Source organism: Gigantopelta aegis, chromosome 4, assembly GCF_016097555.1.
Source record: "Gigantopelta aegis isolate Gae_Host chromosome 4, Gae_host_genome, whole genome shotgun sequence".
Classification (NCBI taxonomy): domain Eukaryota; kingdom Metazoa; phylum Mollusca; class Gastropoda; order Neomphalida; family Peltospiridae; genus Gigantopelta; species Gigantopelta aegis.
The window spans coordinates 70,653,578-70,677,791 of NC_054702.1; the positions used below are offsets into that span (position 1 = coordinate 70,653,578).

At 36.6% G+C, this 24,214-nt stretch overlaps 1 protein-coding gene across 1 annotated transcript; it reads left to right on the forward strand.

Moving 5' to 3' along the window:
• The first annotated feature begins 1,472 nt into the window (after window positions 1-1,472).
• On the forward strand, window positions 1,473-22,014 carry LOC121371021 (probable beta-D-xylosidase 5). Its single transcript, XM_041496630.1, has 12 exons — window positions 1,473-1,897; window positions 8,653-8,812; window positions 9,822-9,992; window positions 11,818-11,909; window positions 12,312-12,538; window positions 13,234-13,487; window positions 14,581-14,803; window positions 15,577-15,666; window positions 18,600-18,811; window positions 19,389-19,589; window positions 20,904-21,078; window positions 21,740-22,014. Exons 1-12 carry the CDS (start codon window positions 1,599-1,601, stop codon window positions 21,853-21,855), a joined length of 2,220 nt encoding a protein of 739 aa, XP_041352564.1. The 5' UTR covers window positions 1,473-1,598; the 3' UTR covers window positions 21,856-22,014.
• Window positions 22,015-24,214: the final 2,200 nt, after the last annotated feature.

Consider the following 24,214-nt stretch of genomic DNA (forward strand, 5'->3'; position numbering starts at 1 on the left):
TTGTATCTAATCTGCACAGCAAATATCGCACAAACTAATAAAAGAACATGGCGACAGATTTATGTTTTATGAAGGTCGCCATCAATAACCGTTGATGGCAATAACGCGCAAGTTTATTAAAACTGTATTTGTGTTTTATTTTATAATAATTAGAAAATGATGTTATAACAAGCCTTGGGCCTGATCAATATTTGGCCTAATTTGTAATTAAGAACAAAAACAATATAGACTTCGTGGAGTTGTTAATCCCGCTTGAAATGTCGCCAAATTCGGTCATCGAAATGTCCGCTTTACATTACCCTAGAATACAGCAAAAAGTATGTACATGTATTTGTAAAAGGTGGGAAGCATATCTAACATCGTCTGACATGGTGAAGTGAACAAAGGCCATATCCATAATTTTGGGATTCTAATGGGACAGAGCGGGACGTAGCCAGTGGTAAAGCGCTTGTTTGATGCGCGGCCGTTTTGAGATCGATCCCTGTCGGTGGGCCCATTGGGCTATTTTTCATTCCTGCCATTGCACAACGACTGGTATATCAAAGGTCGTGGTATGTGTTACCCTGTCTGTGGGATGGTGCATATATAAGATTCCTTGCTATTAATGGAAAATGTAAGACTATATTTCGCAATTACCGAATTATTAATCAATCAATGTGCTCTAGTGATGTCGTTAAACAAAACAAACTTTTTAAACTTGATTTTCCAATTTGACTGTATAAGACGGTAATTCAATACTGTAACTAATGAAATGATGGCTTCCGTTGTATTCCTGAAGACGCCAGCATTGCTTGTCAAGGGCGATCAGTCCAGGACTGTATCCACAGAGACATTTTGGCACATTGCTTAGGGTCCACCCCACTCTCACCATCTTTAGTCGCGTGCTTTATACTGCTGCATTTATATGAATCATAAGTGAGTCAACGTGTTTTGCGCCATGTGTGAAAAATACACTCCTAATTACACACACATAGCACTTTACGCACCCCAAGATAAATCACTACCCCCTCCCACCCACCCACCCCAAAAAAATAAAAAAAAATAAAGAAGAAATTCCCAAAGAACAGTCGTACTGGCTCCAACTGAAGGGGCCGATCTTTACCCGAATTAATCGAAAATGGCTGAATCCGAATAACATCCTTTATTCATAATAACATTATAGCCAAACAGTTATATAGGGTTACAAACAAATCACTGCGCAATTGTATATGGATTACAACTAATATTGTGGGTAGAATGGAGAGGCAGTTCCCTGAATATCGTACACTTATGAATTGAATAAAATTATAACCGTCTGCGTCCGGCCACACCACAACTCAAGGACGCGCGTATCAATCGCATGTCACATGATGTACACGGATCTAGATTTCGTATGGTTTATCTTATCTTATCTGCAAACACAATACAGCTGCATATTAGTTATTTCTCAAGTCTCGACTCTAGATGTGTATAGTGTCGCTTTGTATATCACCGAGTCGTCACGTGACTCATATCACCTGTTCTTATTTCCACATTTTAGGCCTACATCTCGTTGGTGTTGTAACATTTGGCCAAGGATATCTGGAAACATTTTCACATAAGGCATAATTATAAACTCCATGGAGGTTTTCTTAACAATAGCGCTGATGTCGGCTACAACTGTCTCTGACTACCCATTCCGTAACACATCACTGCCATGGAAAGATAGAGTAGATGACTTAGTGAGTCGGCTCACCATGGAGGAAATTAAAGAACAGATGTCGCGTGGAGGGGCGGGTCCAAACGGGGGACCAGCCCCGGCTATCCCTCGTCTTGGTATCAAGCCATATTCATGGGACACTGAGTGTTTGCGAGGTGACGCAGGAGCCGGAAACGCTACTTCCTTCCCACAAGCCATTGGTCTAGCTGCAACTTTCAGGTATTTTAATGGCACACAGTCATAGTCCTCTGAGACATTGGATAGAAGTTCTTGTTTAAAGTTTCTAGTTGAAATATTAGTTTATGTACCGGTGTAAACGGAATGCAAGTTGTCTGGCCGGACTTAGACTCCTAGGAATGCAGGTCCTAGGTCTAATATACCTAGGAATGCAAGTCCTAGGACTTACGTTCCTCAGGAATACTGGCCTGACTGCCAGGATATTAAGTCCGGGTCGGATTTGCATTCCAGGACAATCAAAATTTAAGTCCGGTGGTACATATAAATTTTTTTTTTTTAAATGTAAACAAAATGATTTATTAACTTGGAATACTGGCGCCTCTCTTTATTTAAAGCGGCATTCCCTGGAATATTTTTATTATTTAAGCATATAGAACAGAAAATCCCATTAAGTTTGGTGCATATAAGACGCCGCACTCCGAATTGGTTTCACTACACTGGCTTTTCCAAGTTAAAAATAAACCCAGTATTTTGAAAGTGGGACACTTTTGGCGGGCGCCCACTGGGCTAAAAATAGTGCGGTTCGGCTATTGTTGCATTACAAAAACCGAGCGGATTCTAGCAGTCAATTCCTAGCCGCCAATTACGCTAGCAGCCAATTTCAGCAGACACTCGTGTTGACGTTCTAAACATCGGACTCGTACGCCTTTCGATTGTTACCTGTATTTCACACTTTTAAACACACTGTTATGCTAATGTTTATTATTCACTACAACTTAAGAATTTTAGAGTTTTAAAGAACATCTTTATATAAAAACAACACAAAAACAAAATAACAACCAAGACTCATTTTCAGTCTTATTGTTACTAATATCCGTATAAATACAACTTAACCGTTTTATTAAGCACTTTTATAATATCTGAAGTATCACTTTAAAAATCATTCTGTACTACGGTAATATAGGATGTCCAACTAGTTTCGTATAGACCACACCACAACACATATTATAAAAGGCGTATGAGTCCGATGTTTAGAACGTCGCCATGCGTGTCTGCTGAAATTGGCTGCTAGAGTAATTGGCTGCTAGGAAGTGGCTGCTAGAATCCGCTCGGTATTACAAAATGGCGAGAATTGTTCTAACTGGCTAGTAAGCATTTGACGATATGCGTTAATGACGACAACTCGCGAGTGAATTAAAAGTGCAGTTATGCTTGTATTTGAACTTAGAACTTGATTGTATACGATTGAAACCAGACACTGCAGCTTTAAATAGTTTCTATTTATTCCAATATTTTCCATTTATATCATTTGCAAGAGTATGTACACATTTTGTTGACCTTATTACACGAGCAAAACCAAGGTCTTTATTCATTGCGTGTTGTTCCAACTAATAAATGTTTAAACATTTAAAAGTAACTCGAAAACATTTTCCATAATTCGAAGCATGTATTAGTACTCGCAGATAAGTATAACTTGCCCATCTGATATACCAACACAATTATCTGTTAGACATTATATACTGGTATTTGATAATAATAATAATAATAATAATAATAATAATAATAATAATAATAATAATAATAATAATAAAAAAAAAATAATAATAATAATTCAACTATAAAAAATGTGATATTTGCGTTATATAAATTATCTTATTATATAATTTTTATGTTTGTGCCTTTTTGTCAATAATGTTGCAGGCGCGTTTACATAGGGTGTGGGGTGGGGTGGTGTGGTCTAAATACCCCTCTTCAAAACACATTTCTACCTGCCACAGTCTAGACCTCCCCTCTGCATAATTTACTGAACATGTGCCTGCTTTGTCAATTCTGCTCATTTTCAAAAATTAATTTGGTCTAACATATGACATATCAGACTCTGGGCTCTATGATATCTTAGTCCCAACCAACCATACCATCGATAACAAATTATGTTAAATGGTTATCATTAAGATTTATCAATTAATAGAAATAGTGGGTTTTAGCAGCTCAATGGACCACTACATCGACTAAGACAAAACAGTAACCCCTGAGCAATTATCATACTGTCAATAATATGCACACACAATTTACAAATACAGTGTATACCTTTAAACAGACTAACTACTCATGACACTTTTACACATGACAGTTTTGGTCACAATAGACACTCAGGCTCCCTTTTTGGAAGTAGGGGTGGGGTGGAGGCAGGCTGGTTTTTATTGCCCGAATGAAACGAAAATGTCCGAATCTGGAACACAACGTATATTTATATTCGAATTACTACCAAGACGCTAAATAGGATTCCAAATATTCGCATTACTACCAAGACGCTAAATAGGATTCCAAACAAATCAGTCTGCATTTTTACATGGATTACAACTAATATTGTGAGTAGAATTATGGAAATGCATGGTGAAGATTTCAGGCCAGCTCATTTTGCCCGAAAGTGTCCATTGACCCCCAGAAATGGGGGAGTGACTCTCCCCCCCCCCCCCCCCCCACCCCACCTCCACCCAGTCTCGAACGCTTATGATGTTCCTAAATGCCAGGTATAACAATACAGACACCCTTTACCCAACTCGTCTCTTATGCTTATGATGGCCAAAACTGCCATAATGATAATTAATTTCAAGTCTTTTGATGCTATTTTTAATTGTTCATCAGTAAAAGGTAATTTTTCATGCTTATTATTCCTGTTATTTTTATATTGTAGTAGGGCCTAACTGGTCATTATAGTACTAATTATTAGTACTAACTACTAGAACAGTTTCCAAAGTTTTATTTCAGGGATTTTCAGGATATATTTATCATATAATATCTTACTTTTCAGTGCAATCAAAGTATGTGATATTTTTCAGATCACATACTTTGAGAATTTGATAACTTTGCAAATTAGATGTAAATTAGTCGAGGTCTCGGCACTAGGTTTATTGACATTAAAGCAAACGTACTTGGGTGACACTTCATGATAGACGTATGCATTCATAGTCATCAAATAAAAACATTTCAATGGCAATTTGACACTGAAAGCTGTCCAGCGTTCAGAAAACAAAACACGTTAGGCATAACTTTATTTTGATGTAAGGACATCCAAAATGACGTCATTCGAGTTTGACGTTATGTCCATTCAAAAATACACCGCGCCACATATTCTTACGTCATTTGAATATCTAGTAATGGCGAACTGGAATTAAAGCAATCTAATTAAAATTAGCTCCACTATTACATGTGGATCTAAAGACAGCCAGTTGGAGCTCATGTCCACCAATCAAAACCTTACTTGCAGAATCCTGCCAGTGATTTAAAAATAATTTGAAAACATTCCGAATTATCCTGAGGGTATACGACATGTTTCGTGTGAATTACGAATGCCTTAAAACATGTTTTATTTTATAAAATAAATAATTTGTAATGTAAAATTGAAGACTGATTTAGTTTTTTTTAATTTTATAAATAAATAAATAATTTTTAATGTAAAATTGAAAACTGATAACCCACCCCGTACGTATTGGTATGGTTCGCTGTACTGCGGCCACTAAAATAGACTCGCCCGATATTTTTAGAATTTGTATGCTCCCAAATAACGTTATAAAAGGCGAAGTGTGATTGGTCAATATTTAAATTATTATTTACAGACGAAATGTTACCTGGACATTGGGGACTACGCAGTGTTGTTAGTTTTAAATCACTGGCAGGATTCTGCAAGTAAGGTTTTGATTGGTGGACATGAGCTCCAACTGGCTGTCTTTAGATCCACATGTAATAGTGGAGCTAATTTTAATTAGATTGGAATTAAAGATGCGTGTACAGTTTACAAAAACACGTATTAAGCTTGAGCTTATATGATAAAGAGATTATTACCCTCGTGTATTTCGGTATCATCAATATCATATATTAGGAATAAAAATAATGTATTATGCTCGCCAGAGGCTCGCATAATACAATTTTTATTCCTAATATATGATACTGATGATACCGAAAAACACTCTGGTAATAATCTCTCTTTATATATATATATGTATGTATGTATGTATGTATGTGTATGTGTATGTGTATGTGTATATGTATATGTATATGTATATATATATATATGTATATATATATGTATGTATGTATGTAATAAGCAAAATATCGGAAATAAATTCCAGAGTACTAGAAATACTAGGATTGAAAGTCCTGTGGACCAGGAGTACCAGAAATAAAGGTCCCACGGACTTACATTCCTTGTCCCATAGACTAGGATTCCAAGGAATATAAGTCCAATCGGACGAAGATTAAGAAAATTACAAATAATCAGATTGTGATTTACCGTCAAAATATAAACTTATAAAACATATTATTAAAAATTATGTTGGTATATACAGAAATTGTCTTTTGCTGTTCGCCAAATGTTACGTTTTTTGGAGTTACCAGTTTTCATATATATATATATATATATATATATATATATATATATAACAATTTTAGGCTACATATTGTTTTTTAGATATATATTTCTACGCGTTGAACACATGAACACATAGCCTACTTTATATCTGTAGTTGCATTATATACTTTTGAAAAAAACTAGATATTCGTCATACTTCAATATGCTGACAAAAATGTAAGACGATTACACAAATTCGCTCACGTATCTGATCCACAAGTCTATGACGTAAACAAATAATTAAGTTGATACTCAAACTTAAAAATAACATTTTGACATAGAGATTTGAACCCACAATAATCTTAAGATTAAGACACTTATCCAAAAAAAAAAGTAAAGTAAAGTTTGTTTTATTTAACGACGCCGCTAGAGCACATTGATTTTTTATCTTATCATCGGCTATTGGACGTCAAACATATGGTCATTCTGACACTGTTTTTAGAGGAAACCCGCTGTCGCCACATAGGCTACTCTTTTTACGACAGGCAGCAAGGGATCTTTTATTTGCGCTTCCCACAGGCAGGATAGCACAAACCATGGCCTTTGTTGAACCAATTATGGATCACTGGTCGGTGCAAGTGGTTTACACCTACCCATTGAGCCTTGCGGAGCACTCACTCAGGGTTTGGAGTCGGTATCTCGATTAAAAATCCCATGCCTCGACTGGGATCCGAACCCAGTACCCACCAGCCTGTAGACCGATGGCCTGCCACGACGCCACCGAGGCCGGTCGTACACTTATCCATCACACTACGATGGAAGACTGCCAAAACCTCACTTTTTTATCGTGTTTTTCTGGCAGCTCGTGCAAATTGCAGAGTATAACAAACGGACATCTAATTTGCCAGACTAGTATTTCTGTCACTGCTGTAGAAGGAAGTTAAGTCCGGTACGAATAGAAGTCCTAGAATAAAAACAACTTAAAAATAAATCAGGTATGAAAGTCCGGGTAGGACTATGGTTCCTAAGCTATGGAGGTCCGATAGGACTACTGTTCCTAGGACATACGGACCTGCGTTCCTTTTACACCGGCCTCGTTGGCGCAGTAGTTAAGCCATCGGACTACAGGCTGGTAGGTACTGGGTTCGGATCCAAGTCGAAGCATGGGATTTTTAATCCAGATACCGACTCCAAACCCTGAGTGAGTGCTCCGCAAGGCTAAATGGGTAGGTGTATACCACTTGCACCGACCAGTGATCCATAACTGGTTTAATAAAGGCCATGGTTTGTGCTATCCTGCCTATAGGAAGCGCAAATAAAAGATTCCTTGCTGCCAATTGTAAACGAGTAGCCTATTTGACGACTGCGGGTTTCCTCTAAGAAAACAGTGTCAGAATGATAATATGTTTGACGTCCAATAGCCGATGATAAGATAAAAAAAAATCAATGTGCTCAAGTGGCGTCGTTAAATAAAACAAACTTTACTTTTTGCTTAGAAGGTCCGCCTGTCCTCCACCACCACTTTGGGCTACTGAATTTGCTTTGTGATATTTGAAATATGAAAATTATGTTGGTTATCGTGAATGAAACCTAATCCCAACCTTAACCCTAAACTACAGGCACGACGGAAGCAAGTAGATGTTGCGTGGGGGGGGGGGGGGGGGGGGGGGGGGGGGGGGGGGGGGGGGGGGGGGGGTCTGAAAGATCGAGGGCGCAAAGCAAATTAAAGGTGGCTCGGGGTTATGCTCCCCCGTAACATGTAGAAAACTAGATTTCCTGAAATGCAATTTCCTGCATTCTACAAGTAAAATTCATCTCTGCCTTAAGATTTATTACCAATAATATTTTGGTTCAGAAATATTCAGGGGGCTAGAGCTCCCCAACCTCCCCCCCCCCCCCCCCCCCAGCTCCGCCGTGCCTGAAACTAACTCTCATATTCATAACATTAAATAAAATATTTTTAATAGACATTTGTTAAGGGAGAACGGGAGGGACTCTTGTTCTTGGATGTTCTAATATCTTTAGAAGCTCAATACAGTGGCTTGGTGAGATCGTTTGGTGCGCGATTTCGATAAAACGTATTTTTTAGTACCTATAAGAATCATCATGAGGTGCGAAAATTTAGAACCGTTCAACTGATCTCAAACGTAAGCATTCATCCCCCCCCCACCCCCACCCCCCATTAAGATTTGAAAATATAAACGATCTGCGAGTGCTGGATAAATCTGTATACATTCAGAAAAGAAAAGAGAAATGGGTCGACCGAGGAGGTTGGATCTTTCGAGCCTAGCACGAATTTACAGCAATAACTGTATCATAAACAGCAGCAGCAGTAACAGCAGCAGCAATATCACAAATTGCAGGTCTCCCTATTCACTATCACCACAACCGAGACATCTTCCCAGAATATGAGTAAAGAAATCGTCATATTTTCACCTTCTTCTTGCAGCCCTTCGCTAGTCTTCAGTGTGGCTGAGGCTACCGGTATAGAGGTCCGTGCGAAGTTTAACGACTACATGAAACATGGATTGTATGGAGACCACAGGGGAATTAGCTGCTTCAGTCCAGTCATCAACATCATGCGGGATCCCAGATGGGGTCGTAACCAGGTATGTATACACAAGCCTCTTTTTCTGTACAGTGTGGGATTCTGACTAAATGAATTTCGATTTTTGAAATGGAAAAAATAAATAAAAGGCAGACGTAACTAATTCATCACAGACATCGAAAGGAGATGTGGATAGAGGGTACCACCCTTTCCATTTCTGAATATTATGAAACCTCTTGACAGCGAATTACTTTATTATAACCGTCTTCTCCCAGCTGATGGCACCTTCCGACGCCTATGTGCGTATGCTTTCATGAACATCAGTATTAAAGCTACTTGGCATACATGCATTTGCATTCGTAAATAAAATATGTTGAAGGCGTCGATAAATAAAACATTTCCTTTCATGCATTTGCAATATTTATAAAAACAAAATACAGTATGTGTTAAAATAGTCATAGCAGCACAGTCCCATTATATATTTAAAGGGACATTCCCGAGTTTGCTGCATTGTAAGATGTTTTCGACTAAAAAAAAATAGTTCTACGATTAAACATACATATTAAATATATTTTCTTGTTTAGAACATCAGTGTCTGTATATTCAATGTGTTTTTGGTCGTCTTAATATTTGTAAGAAGCCCAAACTGGAGTTTGTCTTAAAATAATTTTAAAAAAATAGTTTTTAGGAAATAAAATGAAATTTAACCTACTACAAATATTAGGACGATCAGAAAAACGTTTAATATACATCCACTAATATTTTATGTAGAAAAATATATTTGATATGTAATTACAGTCGTCAAAAAGTCTCTGTTAGTCGATAACATCTTAAACATTGCAGCAAACTCAGGAATGTCCCTTTAATGGCTGAATGATCGTAAATAAATTGTGCACAATGTTGAAATTAGACAATATATATATAGCATAGGCTCAGTTTTCTACGAACACTGGACCCCGGGCCTGTGTGAAGTATTATCCTTTTGTAGGAATGATTCTCAGGAGAAATTGTTCCGGCCAAATTGATCACTGTCTCAAAGCATTTATTTTGATTGTGTTATTATTCCTGAGGAAACGTACGGTGAAGATCCTATTCTGAGTGGAATGTTAGCAGAACACTTCGTGAAGGGTCTCCAGGGAAACAACTCCAGGTTCATCCGGGCCAATGCCGGCTGTAAACACTTCGACGTGCATGGGGGACCCGAGAATATTCCTGTATCTAGGTTCTCGTTTGATGCCAAGGTTTGTTAAAGGGACATTCTCGAACAATAAGAGTCATAGAATGTTAGTATACTCCTCTGTATCCCAATCATTCTTAATCTAGTATCATTCTTTCACTCGCAACTAATTTTCCATGTAATATCGGAGAACGACAGGGTGAAACTTTGTCACCTGTTCAATTTTCTTTTTAGTTAAATGACTTGGAAACGTATCTTCTTAGTCAAAGCTGTACTAGAGTTTCCTTTGCCATTGGCGATCTCGCCACCTTTTTGGATGCTGGCATATGTCTGCTTTGCCTGCTATACGCGGACAACACAGCCCTACTAGCAACGAACGCACGAGACGTAAAATGTTTTACCAATACTGTAACACACGGAAACTTAATATCGATGGTGATTACACAAACGAGTCTTAAAAGTATGGGAGTGCTCGACATGGATGGTCAGATCCAAGAAACAAAACGCCTGCATAATACAAAACTCTTCTGTGTTAATATGTAAAGCTAATAACATGCTATTATTTGTTATGGGTTATGTACATCGAGTAATAACACTGTAAAAACATAGACTGATTTTTGTCCGAAGTTAGAGGTTTTAAAAGAAAATGCCTGAATCTCAATAACGATGTTTATTCTTATTTGCATATATTACAAAACAGTTTTATAAGTACGTATTGTTTTAAAGTGCAACTTGCTAGGTCTACATGTGTACTGCTATTAAAGAGAAAGAAAGAAAACCCCATACAAATGCTGGATATAGTTTTGTATACTTGTTGACGCAGAAAACGTAAAATGTTTTACCAATACTGTAACACACGGAAACTTAATATCGATGGTGATTACACAAACGAGTCTTAAAAGTATGGGAGTGCTCGACATGGATGGTCAGATCCAAGAAACAAAACGCCTGCATAATACAAAACTCTTCTGTGTTAATATGTAAAGCTAATAACATGCTATTATTTGTTATGGGTTATGTACATCGAGTAATAACACTGTAAAAACATAGACTGATTTTTGTCCGAAGTTAGAGGTTTTAAAAGAAAATGCCTGAATCTCAATAACGATGTTTATTCTTATTTGCATATATTACAAAACAGTTTTATAAGTACGTATTGTTTTAAAGTGCAACTTGCTAGGTCTACATGTGTACTGCTATTAAAGAGAAAGAAAGAAAACCCCATACAAATGCTGGATATAGTTTTGTATACTTGTTGACGCAGAAAATATATACATGTATATAAAACAGTCATTACAAAAGTTTTGGGTCTGATGATATAATTGCCTATAATGAACAACTGTACGATGCAATTAATAATTGTTTACAATTACAATCGCAAATAATAGCAAACAATGAATATTAATAATAAAAAAATTATCAGTCTGCAATGTATTATTTTCAATTTACTATGTAGGATTTTGTAGGCCTATTATTTATTTATTTTGGCTGAAATGGTTCAAATGACTCTTACGTCAATTCCACACACATTTGGGGAATCATCCACCAGAAAACCGAAAACTGGAAATGCAAATTCATGTATTCAATAAGTAAAATTCACCACGACAGAATGATGAAATACATGGTGAAAAGTGTTCAGGGCATATCATTTTGTCCTAATCTCACCATCAGTTTTTTCCGAATGAGTAGATGTGTTCCAGCATTGTGTGTGTGTGTGTGGGGGGGGGGGGGGCAGTTTGCCCCCTGCCCCCATCTCGTATGCTTATGTATAAAAGTACACGATAATTACAATACCCTAACGTTTTACGCATTGATTAACATATCTGTACTGCTGTTTGATCTGTTAGATGATGTTGCCGTTTTACCTGTGACACTGTTTGTATGTACAGGTGTCTGAAAGTGACTGGAGGATGACGTTCTTACCACAGTTCAAGGCGTGCGTTAAGGCCGGGTCATACAACCTGATGTGTAGTTACAACAGGTAATCAGACATACAATCTAGTGTGAAGCTACAAAAAGTGACGACACAATTTCTTCTGCTTCAGAAACAAAAACAATATGTAACCTATACTTTTCTCGGGCAGAAGACGCCATAATCTTTCTAACTACCTGTATAGTATTAAACTCGTGTAGTGTCGTCGTATCAGTTCGTTCGTCTAAACAGCAGGGCCGGTAGGAATAATGGTTACTTTTTATATTTATCTTTCCACGTGTCCACCTATATTTACAAAAGAATTCTTCTTACATTGTTCGTTCATTTGTTCATTATACATATATGTCTTTATATATATGTGTGTATTTACTTTGTGTCTGTCTGTCTGTCTGTCTGTATGTATATGTCTGTCCCTATGTCCTAAATATATGACTCTTTTTTTATACACAGAATAAATGGAGTACCTTCCTGTGCTAATGAAAAGCTGTTGACCACAATTCTGCGAGACGAATGGAATTTTTCTGGCTACATCATCAGCGATGGGTCAGCCATTGAGAACATCATCACCTGGCACCACTACCTGAACACATCTGCTGAGACGGCAGCGGCGTGCATCAAAGCTGGCTGCAACCTCGAGTTGTCGTCCAATGCTGCGGATCCTGTGTACTATGCAATGCGTAAATACACTAGTGAACTAAATTAATGTACATTATTTGTAAAACAAAAACAACAGCAACAAAACAAAGACACCAACAGCTAAACACCCCTCTCCCCCCAAAAAAACAACAACAAAACAACAACAACAAAAACACCAAAAAACAAACAAATAAAAAAACACACATAAAAAACCATAAAAACAAAACAAAACAAAACAAAAACAACAAATATTTACAAATAGTAATAAAGTACAATTAAATATATAAATTAATGTTTGTTTTCTGCAATCTGTTGTTGATGTTTGTTTCAAGTCTACATTTCCTATCTGTAGTCATTCCTTGAGGACAATGTTTCATGTCCATAGCTGGTGCCTTCTGGTTCCTTCATCTTGAGGTTATGGCTGTCTGTCATGTCTACAACATAATACATTGATTCGTATAATGACTGTTTTTCCTATATACAGCGAGTTGATATGTCATGACTGTTATTCGTTTCCTACTTACAGTTGATGTATGATGAATATTTTTCCTATGTGAAGTTGATGTAGGATGAATGTTTTTCTCCTGCACGGATGATGCATAATAACTGTGTTCTTCTGTACAGATGATGTAAAATAACTGATTTTTTTTCAGATGTACAGCTCAAATTTGATTATTGTTTTACCTATGTACCATACATACTGTTGGTGTATGATGACTTATTTTTCCATGTACAGTTGACGCCATCAAACAAGGTTTGCTGACTGAAGACGTAGTTCGAGATCGCGTCAAGCCACTGTTCTACACGAGGATGAGGCTGGGGGAGTTTGATCCACCCGACGACAATCCATACACCAAACTGGATCTGTCAGTCTTACAGAGCAAAGCGCACCAGGAACTGTCTCTTAAAGCAGCCATGCAGTCATTTGTCTTACTGCAAAACAAGAATGGGTTTCTTCCGCTCAAGAAAACAGTGTATGACAAAATAGCCGTGAGTATCACCAACAATCGGGATTTTAAATAGTTATATTTGTAGAATATTATCATTGTAAAGATAGGATCGCACGGGCGTCCATTTACAGAATGACCCAACAAAACGATTGCTTTATTTAATGACACTACTTAAAGTTGAAGCTCAAGTTAAAGTTGAAGTTTGTTTTTATTTAATGACACCACTAGAGCACATTGATTTATTTATCAACAGCTATTGGATGTCAAACTTTTGGTAATTTTGACATATAGTCTTAGAGAGCATAGCTTAAGACAGTAACCATTAATTACACACACACACACTCACTCACACACACACACACACACACACACACACACACACACACACACACACACATATATATATATATGTCTGTGTGCGTATGTGTGCGTGTGCGTATGTGTATGTGTTTGTGTGTGTGCCAATCCATTGGTTCTCTTTTGCCGTAACGGACTTTGGAGATTACGATTACGTTGATAGAATCCAACAGGAACTGACTGTAACACGAACTACGTACAAGGCATTGGTCTGAAATGATAGCAGATATATAATGCAGAATAACTTTGTTTTAAACTGGGGGGTTTTTAATATTTCATTGCGTATTTTCAAGACAGGTTAACTGTAGTTCAACATATTTGGACACGGACTAAGTGAGTGTTAGATGATTAGTAGTTATTCAAACAAGAAGTCAGTATATAATAGTTTTACACCTTCCAACTTAATTGTGAACGCACTTCGAGTTCAAGCTGGTATATTTGTAAACGAATCGAGGACCCACCTTCATTAAACCAGATGATATAATCAAGACGCCACCGAGTTAAGTTAAATCGATTTACATACTGAATAAAAACAAAATTAAGATAGAAGGTATTTTCGGCATTGCTCTTTATGGTACAAGTTGCATTTGCTTTTTGTTTTACAAACCGAACAAAGCTTGCTATTGTTTCACTGTTAACATTGATCAAAATGTATTAAAATGTGATTAAAATATGCTAAGATAAAAAACCCAGACCAAAATGTCTAATATAACCCTTAAATAATTGTTTTGAGTATACGTGTATATTTATCTTCCGTAATAACATTTGTATCATAGATTATTGGTCCAATGGCCAATAACATTGAACAGCTGTTTGGCGACTATACCCCGACTATCGATCCATCAGTGACGACGACGCCTTTACAAGGACTGAAGGAACTTGGCAAAGAGTTCAGCTACGCTCCTGGTTGTGACTCTAATGCCTGCACCAAGTACTATTCAGCCGAGATTGAGAAGACAGTTACTGGAGCTGATGTCATATTTGCATGTCTGGGAACAGGTACGCCCTGCTATTTAAAAACAAAATATGAGACACTTTTGGTGATGAATACAGACATCATTTGCAAATTGATATGCTTTTATGGGAGTGGTTTACCTTGCTCTAAAGGAAAGCTACCACCCGTGTCTTCATTTTCAAGTGAATTTGTATTATATAAATATAACTTCCTGTTTAAAATACATTTATATTTGATTGGCCGTTAGCATGGTGCATCGTTACTTGCTAGAATTCTTAGACCTGCCTAGATTGCCTCACCTGAAGAATTCATAGTCTCTAAACTAGGGATAGTTTTATTTCAAGGTACATGTTCTTGTGTATATTGGAGTAGTATTTCCCCCTATTATACTCTAAATGTAATAATAATTACGTTATTGCTGCATTCCTTTTTTAACTTCAATGTTGCTGTTCTGGTAATATTTAACGTCTACCTTTCAAGCTCTGTATTTTGATCAAGCATTAGTGCATGTCAGTGTTATGATCACACTGTCAGGTTTTCTATTTTGTACACCATTAACGCTCTTCCCTGGGAGTGTGAGACTTTGTGAACAGGGGATCTATGAATAAATAAATTATGAAAGACAAAATGCTTAGACGACTGTTATATTACTCCTTTCTCGAGGGAAGCCAGCTAGTAGTTATGTTCTGCCAAAAAATATATACATTTAGGTAAATCGATGTGCTTGAAATGCATTAGTGTTTTGTAGACCATTCCAGAAAATATCTTCTCTTTGAAATATATATATATAAATCTGTTTGAAAACTATTTATTTAAGGACAAATTCTGGAACGGGAAGGGCATGATCGGGCTGACTTAGAATGGCCAGGAAAACAACTTCAAGTCATTCAAGACGCTGTCAAATACGGTAAACGAATGCATTGATGGATGAATGGATGGATGGATGAATGAATGAATGAATGAATGGATCAATGGATGAACGAATGAATAAATTAATGAATTATAAAAGAGGGAGCTTAGGCTGCAAGACAAAATTGTTTTAAAGTATGAAACAAACCCCAGAAGCATATAGTAACAATATATACATCAGAAATAATATAAAATATTGTTAAACTAGATACATTAAATTTATTGTGTAATCTGTAATAATCTTTAAGCATACCTCGATAAAATCTGAGTCCAATAAGGAAGATTTTACAAGCTATTGTTCATTCGGTGGACGTCCATTACACAGACAACAATTAATGACGCTATATGTTTATATATAGCTTTAGTGGCTATAACATTTTTAGTAATATTAGCAGGCCCATGGATTTTTGTATGTACCTTTGCCTGCCTAGGGGAAACGTACCCTGAACAGGACAACCCCTGTTGTACAGCTCTTTCTCCCAGGATATTGGTTTAAATAAACACACCCACTAAACTTGGACGGAGTACACCCATTTTACACAAAAAGCACTATTTTTGCATGGGCCAGAATTACCACAAACAAGTGTTCAATGTCAACAAGTTACAAATGTTTACAAACTACATGCTCTCCACTGTCAACTTCAGTCAAAAGCTGTCTGCCATGAAATAATCACAGTCAAACAGCAAACTCTGGGCCATTTGCAAACATTTTATACACTTATTTGAGGAAAAATTAGACATTATAGGCCTCAGATTCAATTGTGACATGCTATATTTACTGAATCTACTTCATTTACTATGTTAGACATGTAGCCACTTGGTAAAAGGCAAAACAGCCCATACAAATGCAATTAATATAAATATGCCCTACAGATTTTACTTTGGTATACACCATATTAAACAGTACATACATTATGCATATATAAATCTCAGGATACACAATACATAATATTCGATCATTTAAATTATAGTATTTAACATGACATGACATATAATTAATGCATAATACACAATATGTCTTATGATTATAACAGACATAGTTATAATACACACATACATAATATATATTATCACTCACATGTCCAAATAAATGATTTAACATATGTCTTCATTATAACGAATCACAATACACAAGATATTCTCAATCATGTAAAATACATACATATGTCCTGAACTAAGAATTATATTATAAAAATACATGTACAAATGTGTTACATACCAAGTATGTGACACCAGGGTTTAATGGAACTGGTTGACACTTAAAGGATTGACGTATTTGCATAAAACAATTACAATAATAAAAAACCACGCAGACAGGTTATGTCTCATAAAATATATAATAAAATACAACAAAGTGTTCACCACCACAAACGTACACTAGCACACATTGCATTCATACCAAATTATGGTTATCACATATTTAGATTTAGATTAATCAAATTACTGAATTAACAAGAATTAATATTACACTGTACAGTTTATAAAGTTATACAGAAAAATATAATAATTACTTATTATAAAGCATTATTTAGTCAGTTACATATACATTCAAATAAATGTTATTAAAGTGTAGCCAAAATATAAATAATCTAACTATAACTAACCTTAAATCTTCTCAGTGGATATCTTCAATAAATTAAGCAACATGAAGTGTTAACTCTAGAAGAGCAAAATATGATGTGGAACACAATACCAGACGTACACCAGTATTTAAGAAAACAGTAAACTGTAGTAAGCTGTCACTTCAGATAAGAAAACTAAAACCACATCAGCTTACACTGTACCCAAGCTAGAAACAATAGGACAGGAGCGGCGCATGGGTGATAGTGCCATTGTTACTAAGTTGTGCAAGGTGTCATACATGCTTGTGCAATTTATAACAAGCCAAGATACCTGAAAATAGTAATCAACTTGTTATTATTATATTACAAGAATAAAATAATGAAAGGTACCCAATCTGTTGTAATTCATTACCTGTTTGTGGAAATAAAATCATTAATTACATGAAAACAAATAAAACCAATGCATTAAATAAAACAATAATTATATACAAATATGCCCAAGTCAGTATTATTACATGTCCAATTGCAATAATTGAGAAACTTATTAAAAGACAATATTAAAAAAAGAAATTAAATCTCAATATTGACCAACAAAATTCAACTTTTGCTCTTTTTTACCAACTTATTATCTCAAAACTGTTAAACAATATTGCAACAACATGTAGTAACATCAGAGGTCATTTTATGCTATTTTGGAGGATATTGAAATGTAAAAATTAAACATTTTAATTTTAATTTTTAATAAAAAAAACAAAAAAACAAACATTTACACTAATATTTAGAAAATAAATAAATTAGTTTTCATATTCCTTGTGGCATTCACAATCAGTCTATGTAATTTCACCTCACTAGCTATAATACATTCAACACAATGAAGCATTTAACCGGTGTAATGTGTGAACTATATCAGGCCACACCCCAAAATTAATTACACTATATGTTTCTATATAGCCTTAGTGGCTATAACATCTTTATTAATATCTGGGGGAAACATATCCTGAAAAGGGCAACCCCTGTTGTCCAGCTCTTTCTCACAGGGTATTGGTTTTAACAAACACCTGGCCTGAGTACACCCATTTTACACAAAAAACATTACTTTTGCATGGGCCAGAATTGCCACAAACAAGTTTTCAATGTCAACAAGTTACACATGTTTACAAACTACATGCTCTCCCCTGTCAATTTCAGTCAAATAGTTGCCACTTGAAAGCTGTCTGCCATGAAATAATCATCGTCAAACAGCAGACTACTTGCGCGGACAAATTTCCGGACAACCAAATGGGAAGATAACTGTAATCAGTGGTTTTATGCCTTGGGTTTATACGACGTTTTCTTCGGTTGTCTTATTAAAGTGGACTTCTCACCACAGGTAAAGGAGCACCACTGATCGTGTTTCTGTTCAACGCCGGACCTATGAACTTAACTTGGGCCTACAATAACGACGACGTCAGCGCCATGTTTGAAGTGTTCTTCCCGGCTCAGGCGACTGGCGAGGCGATGAGGAGAATTCTCACCAACCAACAAGATGGCGATGTCCCGGCCGGAAGACTTCCCAACACGTGGCCCAAATACATCGATGACGTCAGTACTGGGTTTTGTTTGTTTGTTTATTTGTTTGGGGTTGTTTGTTTGTTTGTGGGGTGGGTTGTTGTTGTTTGTTTTTGTCATATAATTAAAAGAGGTTGGCTAGAAATTGTTCAAACCTTTAATCTGGTATGTTCTCGATTACCACGAAGCAGCAGATTCAAAATTCAATATTCTGTCCATGATATCATTGCTCTCGTTAACAGAATTCAAATTATATGAATCTATATAGGCAATCGATCATGTAGTACTTTAATGGGGGGGGGGGGGGGGTACTTTGGTTTCTGCATAAACATTACATATGATATACAATGACAAAGTTAAATGAAAAGTTATTATATTTTTACATATTGTATACTGGCGTAAGAAGCGGGGGAGAAGGGTCAACGGGGCGTGTATATGTGTGTGTGTCCCTCCCCCCCCTCCCCCCCCCCCGGCACCTTCGTACGTCACTGTTGTATTTATAAAACAATATTTGTAAAAGACAAAACAGCTTAAAATTGATATAATTCGTATGTTATTGGTTCCACGAATCATTCGACTTACCGGTACCTAACTTTATTAATTGGTACAGGTACCCCCTATCACAGACTACACGATGGAAGGAAGGACGTATCGCTATTTTAAAGGAGAGGTCTACTACCCATTTGGCTTCGGCTTGTCGTATACAACCTTTAAATACGTTGCTATGATATATCCCGTTCTCGTGAAGGCCGGGCAGAACATGTCTGTGGAGATCGCGGTTGAAAACACTGGGGACTATGACGCTGATGAGGTAAGAAAAGACAGGAATATTAATAAAGATACTTTTAAGTGCTTAGCATAAGAAAATCATGGCGCTCGGGATTTTTGTTAAAGTTGAAAAATTAACTTACAACTGATTTGGCGTTTCTATCACAATGCAGGATATACACACACCACACGATACAGGGTCCCGCTTTACGAAGCAGTCTTAGTCCTAAGATCAACGTAAGTGCGTAGCTACCTTATGCGCTTAAGGTGATCTTAGTGGTAAGATTCTTTGGTAAAACGGCGTCGAGCACACCAAATACTACAGCATTTTCACGTATACGAAAGTATATTAAACGTGCTTCAATAAGCGTTGCACGCTACTAACAATCATATTAAGCCTCGTTAACTTGGGACGATTTCGACAGACTTATGACATAATGATAACTGAAATTATGATTTTGACATTTATATATAAATATGTTCATGACTTTGATGAAAAAAATACATTAAACTTTATTAAAGCTGTTTTCCTGAATGGTGTCTCTGACTGAGCAGGTTACGCCAATCAGGGGCCTAATTCACAAAGCTCTTTTAAGCATCATAGCATCCTCTTTGCAAGTCATACTGCGATATCGTAGAGTTGCGAGAGTTTAGTGAATTAGGACCCAGATGCATGGGCGTACATAGGATTTTGAAAAGGGAGGTTCCAAAACATAGGATTTTGAAAAGGGGGGTTCCAAAATAGATTGCAGAGATATTGGGCATATATTTCTATGTTGAGTAAATATAATAATGTCAGATATCAAAGTCAGATATATTAAATTAAAAAAAAAAGCGATTTCGACCCCCCCCCCCCCCCCCCCCCCCCTATGTACGCCCATGAGATGTCATCACGTCTTCGGAAGCCAAGCCACCATTTTGTATGACATACTGCATTTCGTAGTATACGTAGCGGCTTTCCTCTGATGATTACGAGTCAGAATTACCAAATGTTTGACATCCAATAGCCGATGATTAATTAATCAATGTGCTCTAGTGGTGTCGTTAAACAAAACAAACTTTAATTATTATATTATATTTATTTATTTTGGTCATCTTTGTTTTGTCAGTGATCTATTTTTAAATGCAGCGTTATACTTTGGGCAGTAACCAACTAATGATGTTACCCATGAAAATCTAGTTGATCTTAACCTTGTTCTTCGATAAGCAATTAATATCTTATTGTTTGTACATATTAAATCGGCTATTGCAAATACTTCTTCAGTGTGTTCAGCGATTTGAAAATAAACAGCTATATTTTATTAAAGTTGATAATAGCGATTTAGTAAGCAGAACATCACATGCTGGTATATTGTAGGTAGTCCAGGTCTACATCTGGTGGCCAAAAGTATCTGTTACTGTTCCTCAGTTACAACTGGTTTATGTCGATCGAGTCAGAATTACCAAATGGACATATGTAGAAGTAAAGTTTACCATCCCAGCGGAGAGATTGGCGGTGTGGTACGATGCAGTGGGATGGGTCATAGAAGAAGGTATGTAACGTACTTGGTGGGGAATAGGTCCTGTGGCAGTATTTGAAGGCAAAAGGAAACGTTTTTGGTGTGTGTGAGTGAGTGCGCGTTTGTGTGTGTTTTGTGTATTTGTGTGTGTGTATGTGTGCCTGTGTGTGTGCGCGCGTGCATGTTTGTGTTTGTGTGCTTTGTGTGTATTTGTATGTGTGTTTGTGTGCGTTTTGTATATTTTAGTGTGTGTGTATTTGTGTGTGTGTTTGTGTGCATGTTTTGTGTATTTGAGTGTGTGCGTGTATTTGTGTGTGTGTATTTGTGTGTGTGTTTGTGTGCGTGTTTTGTGTATTTGAGTGTGTGTGTGTATTTGTGTGTATTTGCGTGTGTCAGAAATTAATAAAAGCTTCTCAAGGAATTATAAATTCTTTAACTAGATATAAAAGGTATGAAAAACTAAGTATATACTTTTCAAATTCAACATGTTCTGTGTTACTAGATGGTGTAATATTTGTATACGTTTTTTTTTTCTTTGTGTGTGTGTTTTCAAGGTGTTTTTTAAAGTCTGTTTTTGTTGTCGTTGCTGTTGGTTTTTTTGTTTATATTTTTTTGTCAATGTATATAATAAACGACGTGTAAGAATGCACCTTTAATCGTTTGGTGTAGCATGTCTAGTTTTGGTTTTTATCAGGTTCTTATGGTATCTCCTGTGGTGGACAACAACCGAACCAGAAGGTGAAGGTCAATTCTAACGTGATTACCGGAGAGTTCACAGTTACTGGAACAGCCTTCTTGGGAATGTCCTAAAATGTGGACGAAACCTGGTCCAATGACAAGACGTTTTGAAGACCTCCATAAACAATTAGCTAAATATCCTGAAATTTGTATGAGTATGTATCTTTAATGTCGTCCTCTTGTGGAAATGAAAATGTTTTTGTTAGGTAAATAAATCAGAAGCTAAAAATATTGCTTTGTTTGTTAGTTTTTTGTCTGCATAGATTGAAGAAGGGTTGTTGACAACCAGCCCTAAGTTCAGCCAGCGAAACGCTAATGTTCGCGAACTACTTGATTGGTTTCCGACTTGGCCATTTTGGTTTAACGTGAAGCGCATAAACCAGTCTAGTGGACGTCTTTCCGCTTGGTCTGGCTGAATGCAGCCCAGTGTCTGTTGTGTTTTACAATGGTTGCTTGCGAACATTGTTTGGTGTTTTGGTTTTTATGAGGTTCTTATGGTATCTCCTGTGGTGGACAACAACCGAACCAGAAGGTGAAGGTCATTTCTAACGTGATTACCGGAGAGTTCATAGTTACTGGAACAGCCTTCTTGGGAATGTCCTAAAATGTGAACGAAACCTGTTCAAATGGCGAAATATCTTGAAGTCCTCCATACACGATTAACTAAATATCCTGGAAATGTATGAAAATATAATTTTAATGTCTCCCTCTTTTGGAAATGGAAATGTTTTGGTTAGTCAAATAAACCAGAAGCTAAATATAATGCTTTGTTTGTTTGTTTGTTTGTTTGTTTTCTGTCTGCATAGATTGAAGACGGGTTGTTGACAACCAGCCCTAAGTTCAGCCAGCGAACGTTTCGCTAATGTTCGCGAACTATTTGATTGGTTTCCGACGTAGCCATTTGGTTTAACGGGAAGCGTATAAACCAGTGTAGCGGACGTTTTTCTGTTCGGTCTGGCTGAACGCAACCCAGGTGGTGATGTGTCTGTTGTGTTTTGCAATTGTTGTTTGCAACACTTTAGAGGAAGCACGCTGTCGCAACATAGTCAAATAGATTTCTTCTACCGAAAAGCAACAAGGGATTTTATACTCAAATAGATTTCTTTTACCGAAAAGTAATCAAGCCATTTTATACTCAAATAGATTTCTTCTACCGAAAAGCAACAAGGGATTTTATACTCAAATAGATTTCTTTTACCGAAAAGTAATCAAGCCATTTTATACTCAAATAGATTTCTTCTACCGAAAAGCAACAAGGGATTTTATACTCAAATAGATTTCTTCTACCGAAAAGCAACACGGCATTTTATACTCAAATAGATTTCTTCTACCAAAAAGCAACAAGGGATTTTATACTCAAATAGATTTCTTCTACCGAAAAGCAACACGGCATTTTATACTCAAATAGATTTCTTCTACCGAAAAGCAACAAGGGATTTTATACTCAAATAGATTTCTTCTACCAAAAAGCAACACGGCATTTTATACTCAAATAGATTTCTTCTACCGAAAAGCAACAAGGGATTTTATACTCAAATAGATTTCTTCTACCGAAAAGCAACAAGGGATTTTATACTCAAATAGATTTCTTCTACCAAAAAGCAACAAAGGATTTTATACTCAAATAGATTTCTTCTACCAAAAAGCAACAAGGGATTTTATACTCAAATAGATTTCTTCTACCGAAAAGCAACAAGGGATTTTATACCTAGGTTTTCTTAGACAGAACAGCACAAACCACGACTTAAGGTATACCAGTTTGTCGGTACAGTGACAGAGATGGAACAAAACTTAAATTGTTTCTAATCTGCAAAGCAAATATCGGACAAACTAATAGAAGAACCAATCTAATTAAAATTAGCTCCACTATTACATGTGGATCTAACAACAGCCCGTTGGAGCTCATGTCCAGATGACCTTTCGTTCGACCAATCAAAACCTTACTTGCAAAATCATGCCAGTGGTTTGATGATGATGATAACTAGTTTAACGTGCCCATATACCACTAGGGTTTCGAACGCGCCCATCCCGAGTCCGACCTCCGATAAGATCGGTGGCCTGACTCTGGATGTGTGTGTGGTGGTGGGGGGGGGGGGGGGTTTGGGGGGTTAGTGTTGAAAATGGGCAGAATTTTGAAAATAGCAATTAGTAAAAAGGTTAATAGAATAATTTTTAAAAAATAAGAAAAAAATTACAAGCCAAAAAAAAAAGAAGAATTGACTGCTCGGCCGAATATTTACATAATTTGGAGCATTTTAGAAGGACAGTCCAAAAATAAATAAGAGAAAGAAGAGGGGATCGGACTATTTAATAATATTTTAAAAAAAAGTAATTTCGACATAAAATTTTGAACGAAGGTCTAAATGTTTAAAGTCCAATCTATATGTCCACGTGAGTGGCCTTGTTAAGGCCGTTAGGGTGAACTAATGAG

Bases quoted from the DNA above. Each gene is read 5' to 3' on its own strand.
- LOC121371021 (XM_041496630.1), top strand. From the start codon at position 1,599: ATGGAGGTTTTCTTAACAATAGCGCTGATGTCGGCTACAACTGTCTCT. The intron at 9,993-11,817 runs GTTTGTTAAAGG...TTGTATGTACAG, and splicing joins GGTTCTCGTTTGATGCCAAG to GTGTCTGAAAGTGACTGGAG. The intron at 14,804-15,576 runs GTACGCCCTGCT...TATTTATTTAAG, and splicing joins ATTTGCATGTCTGGGAACAG to GACAAATTCTGGAACGGGAA.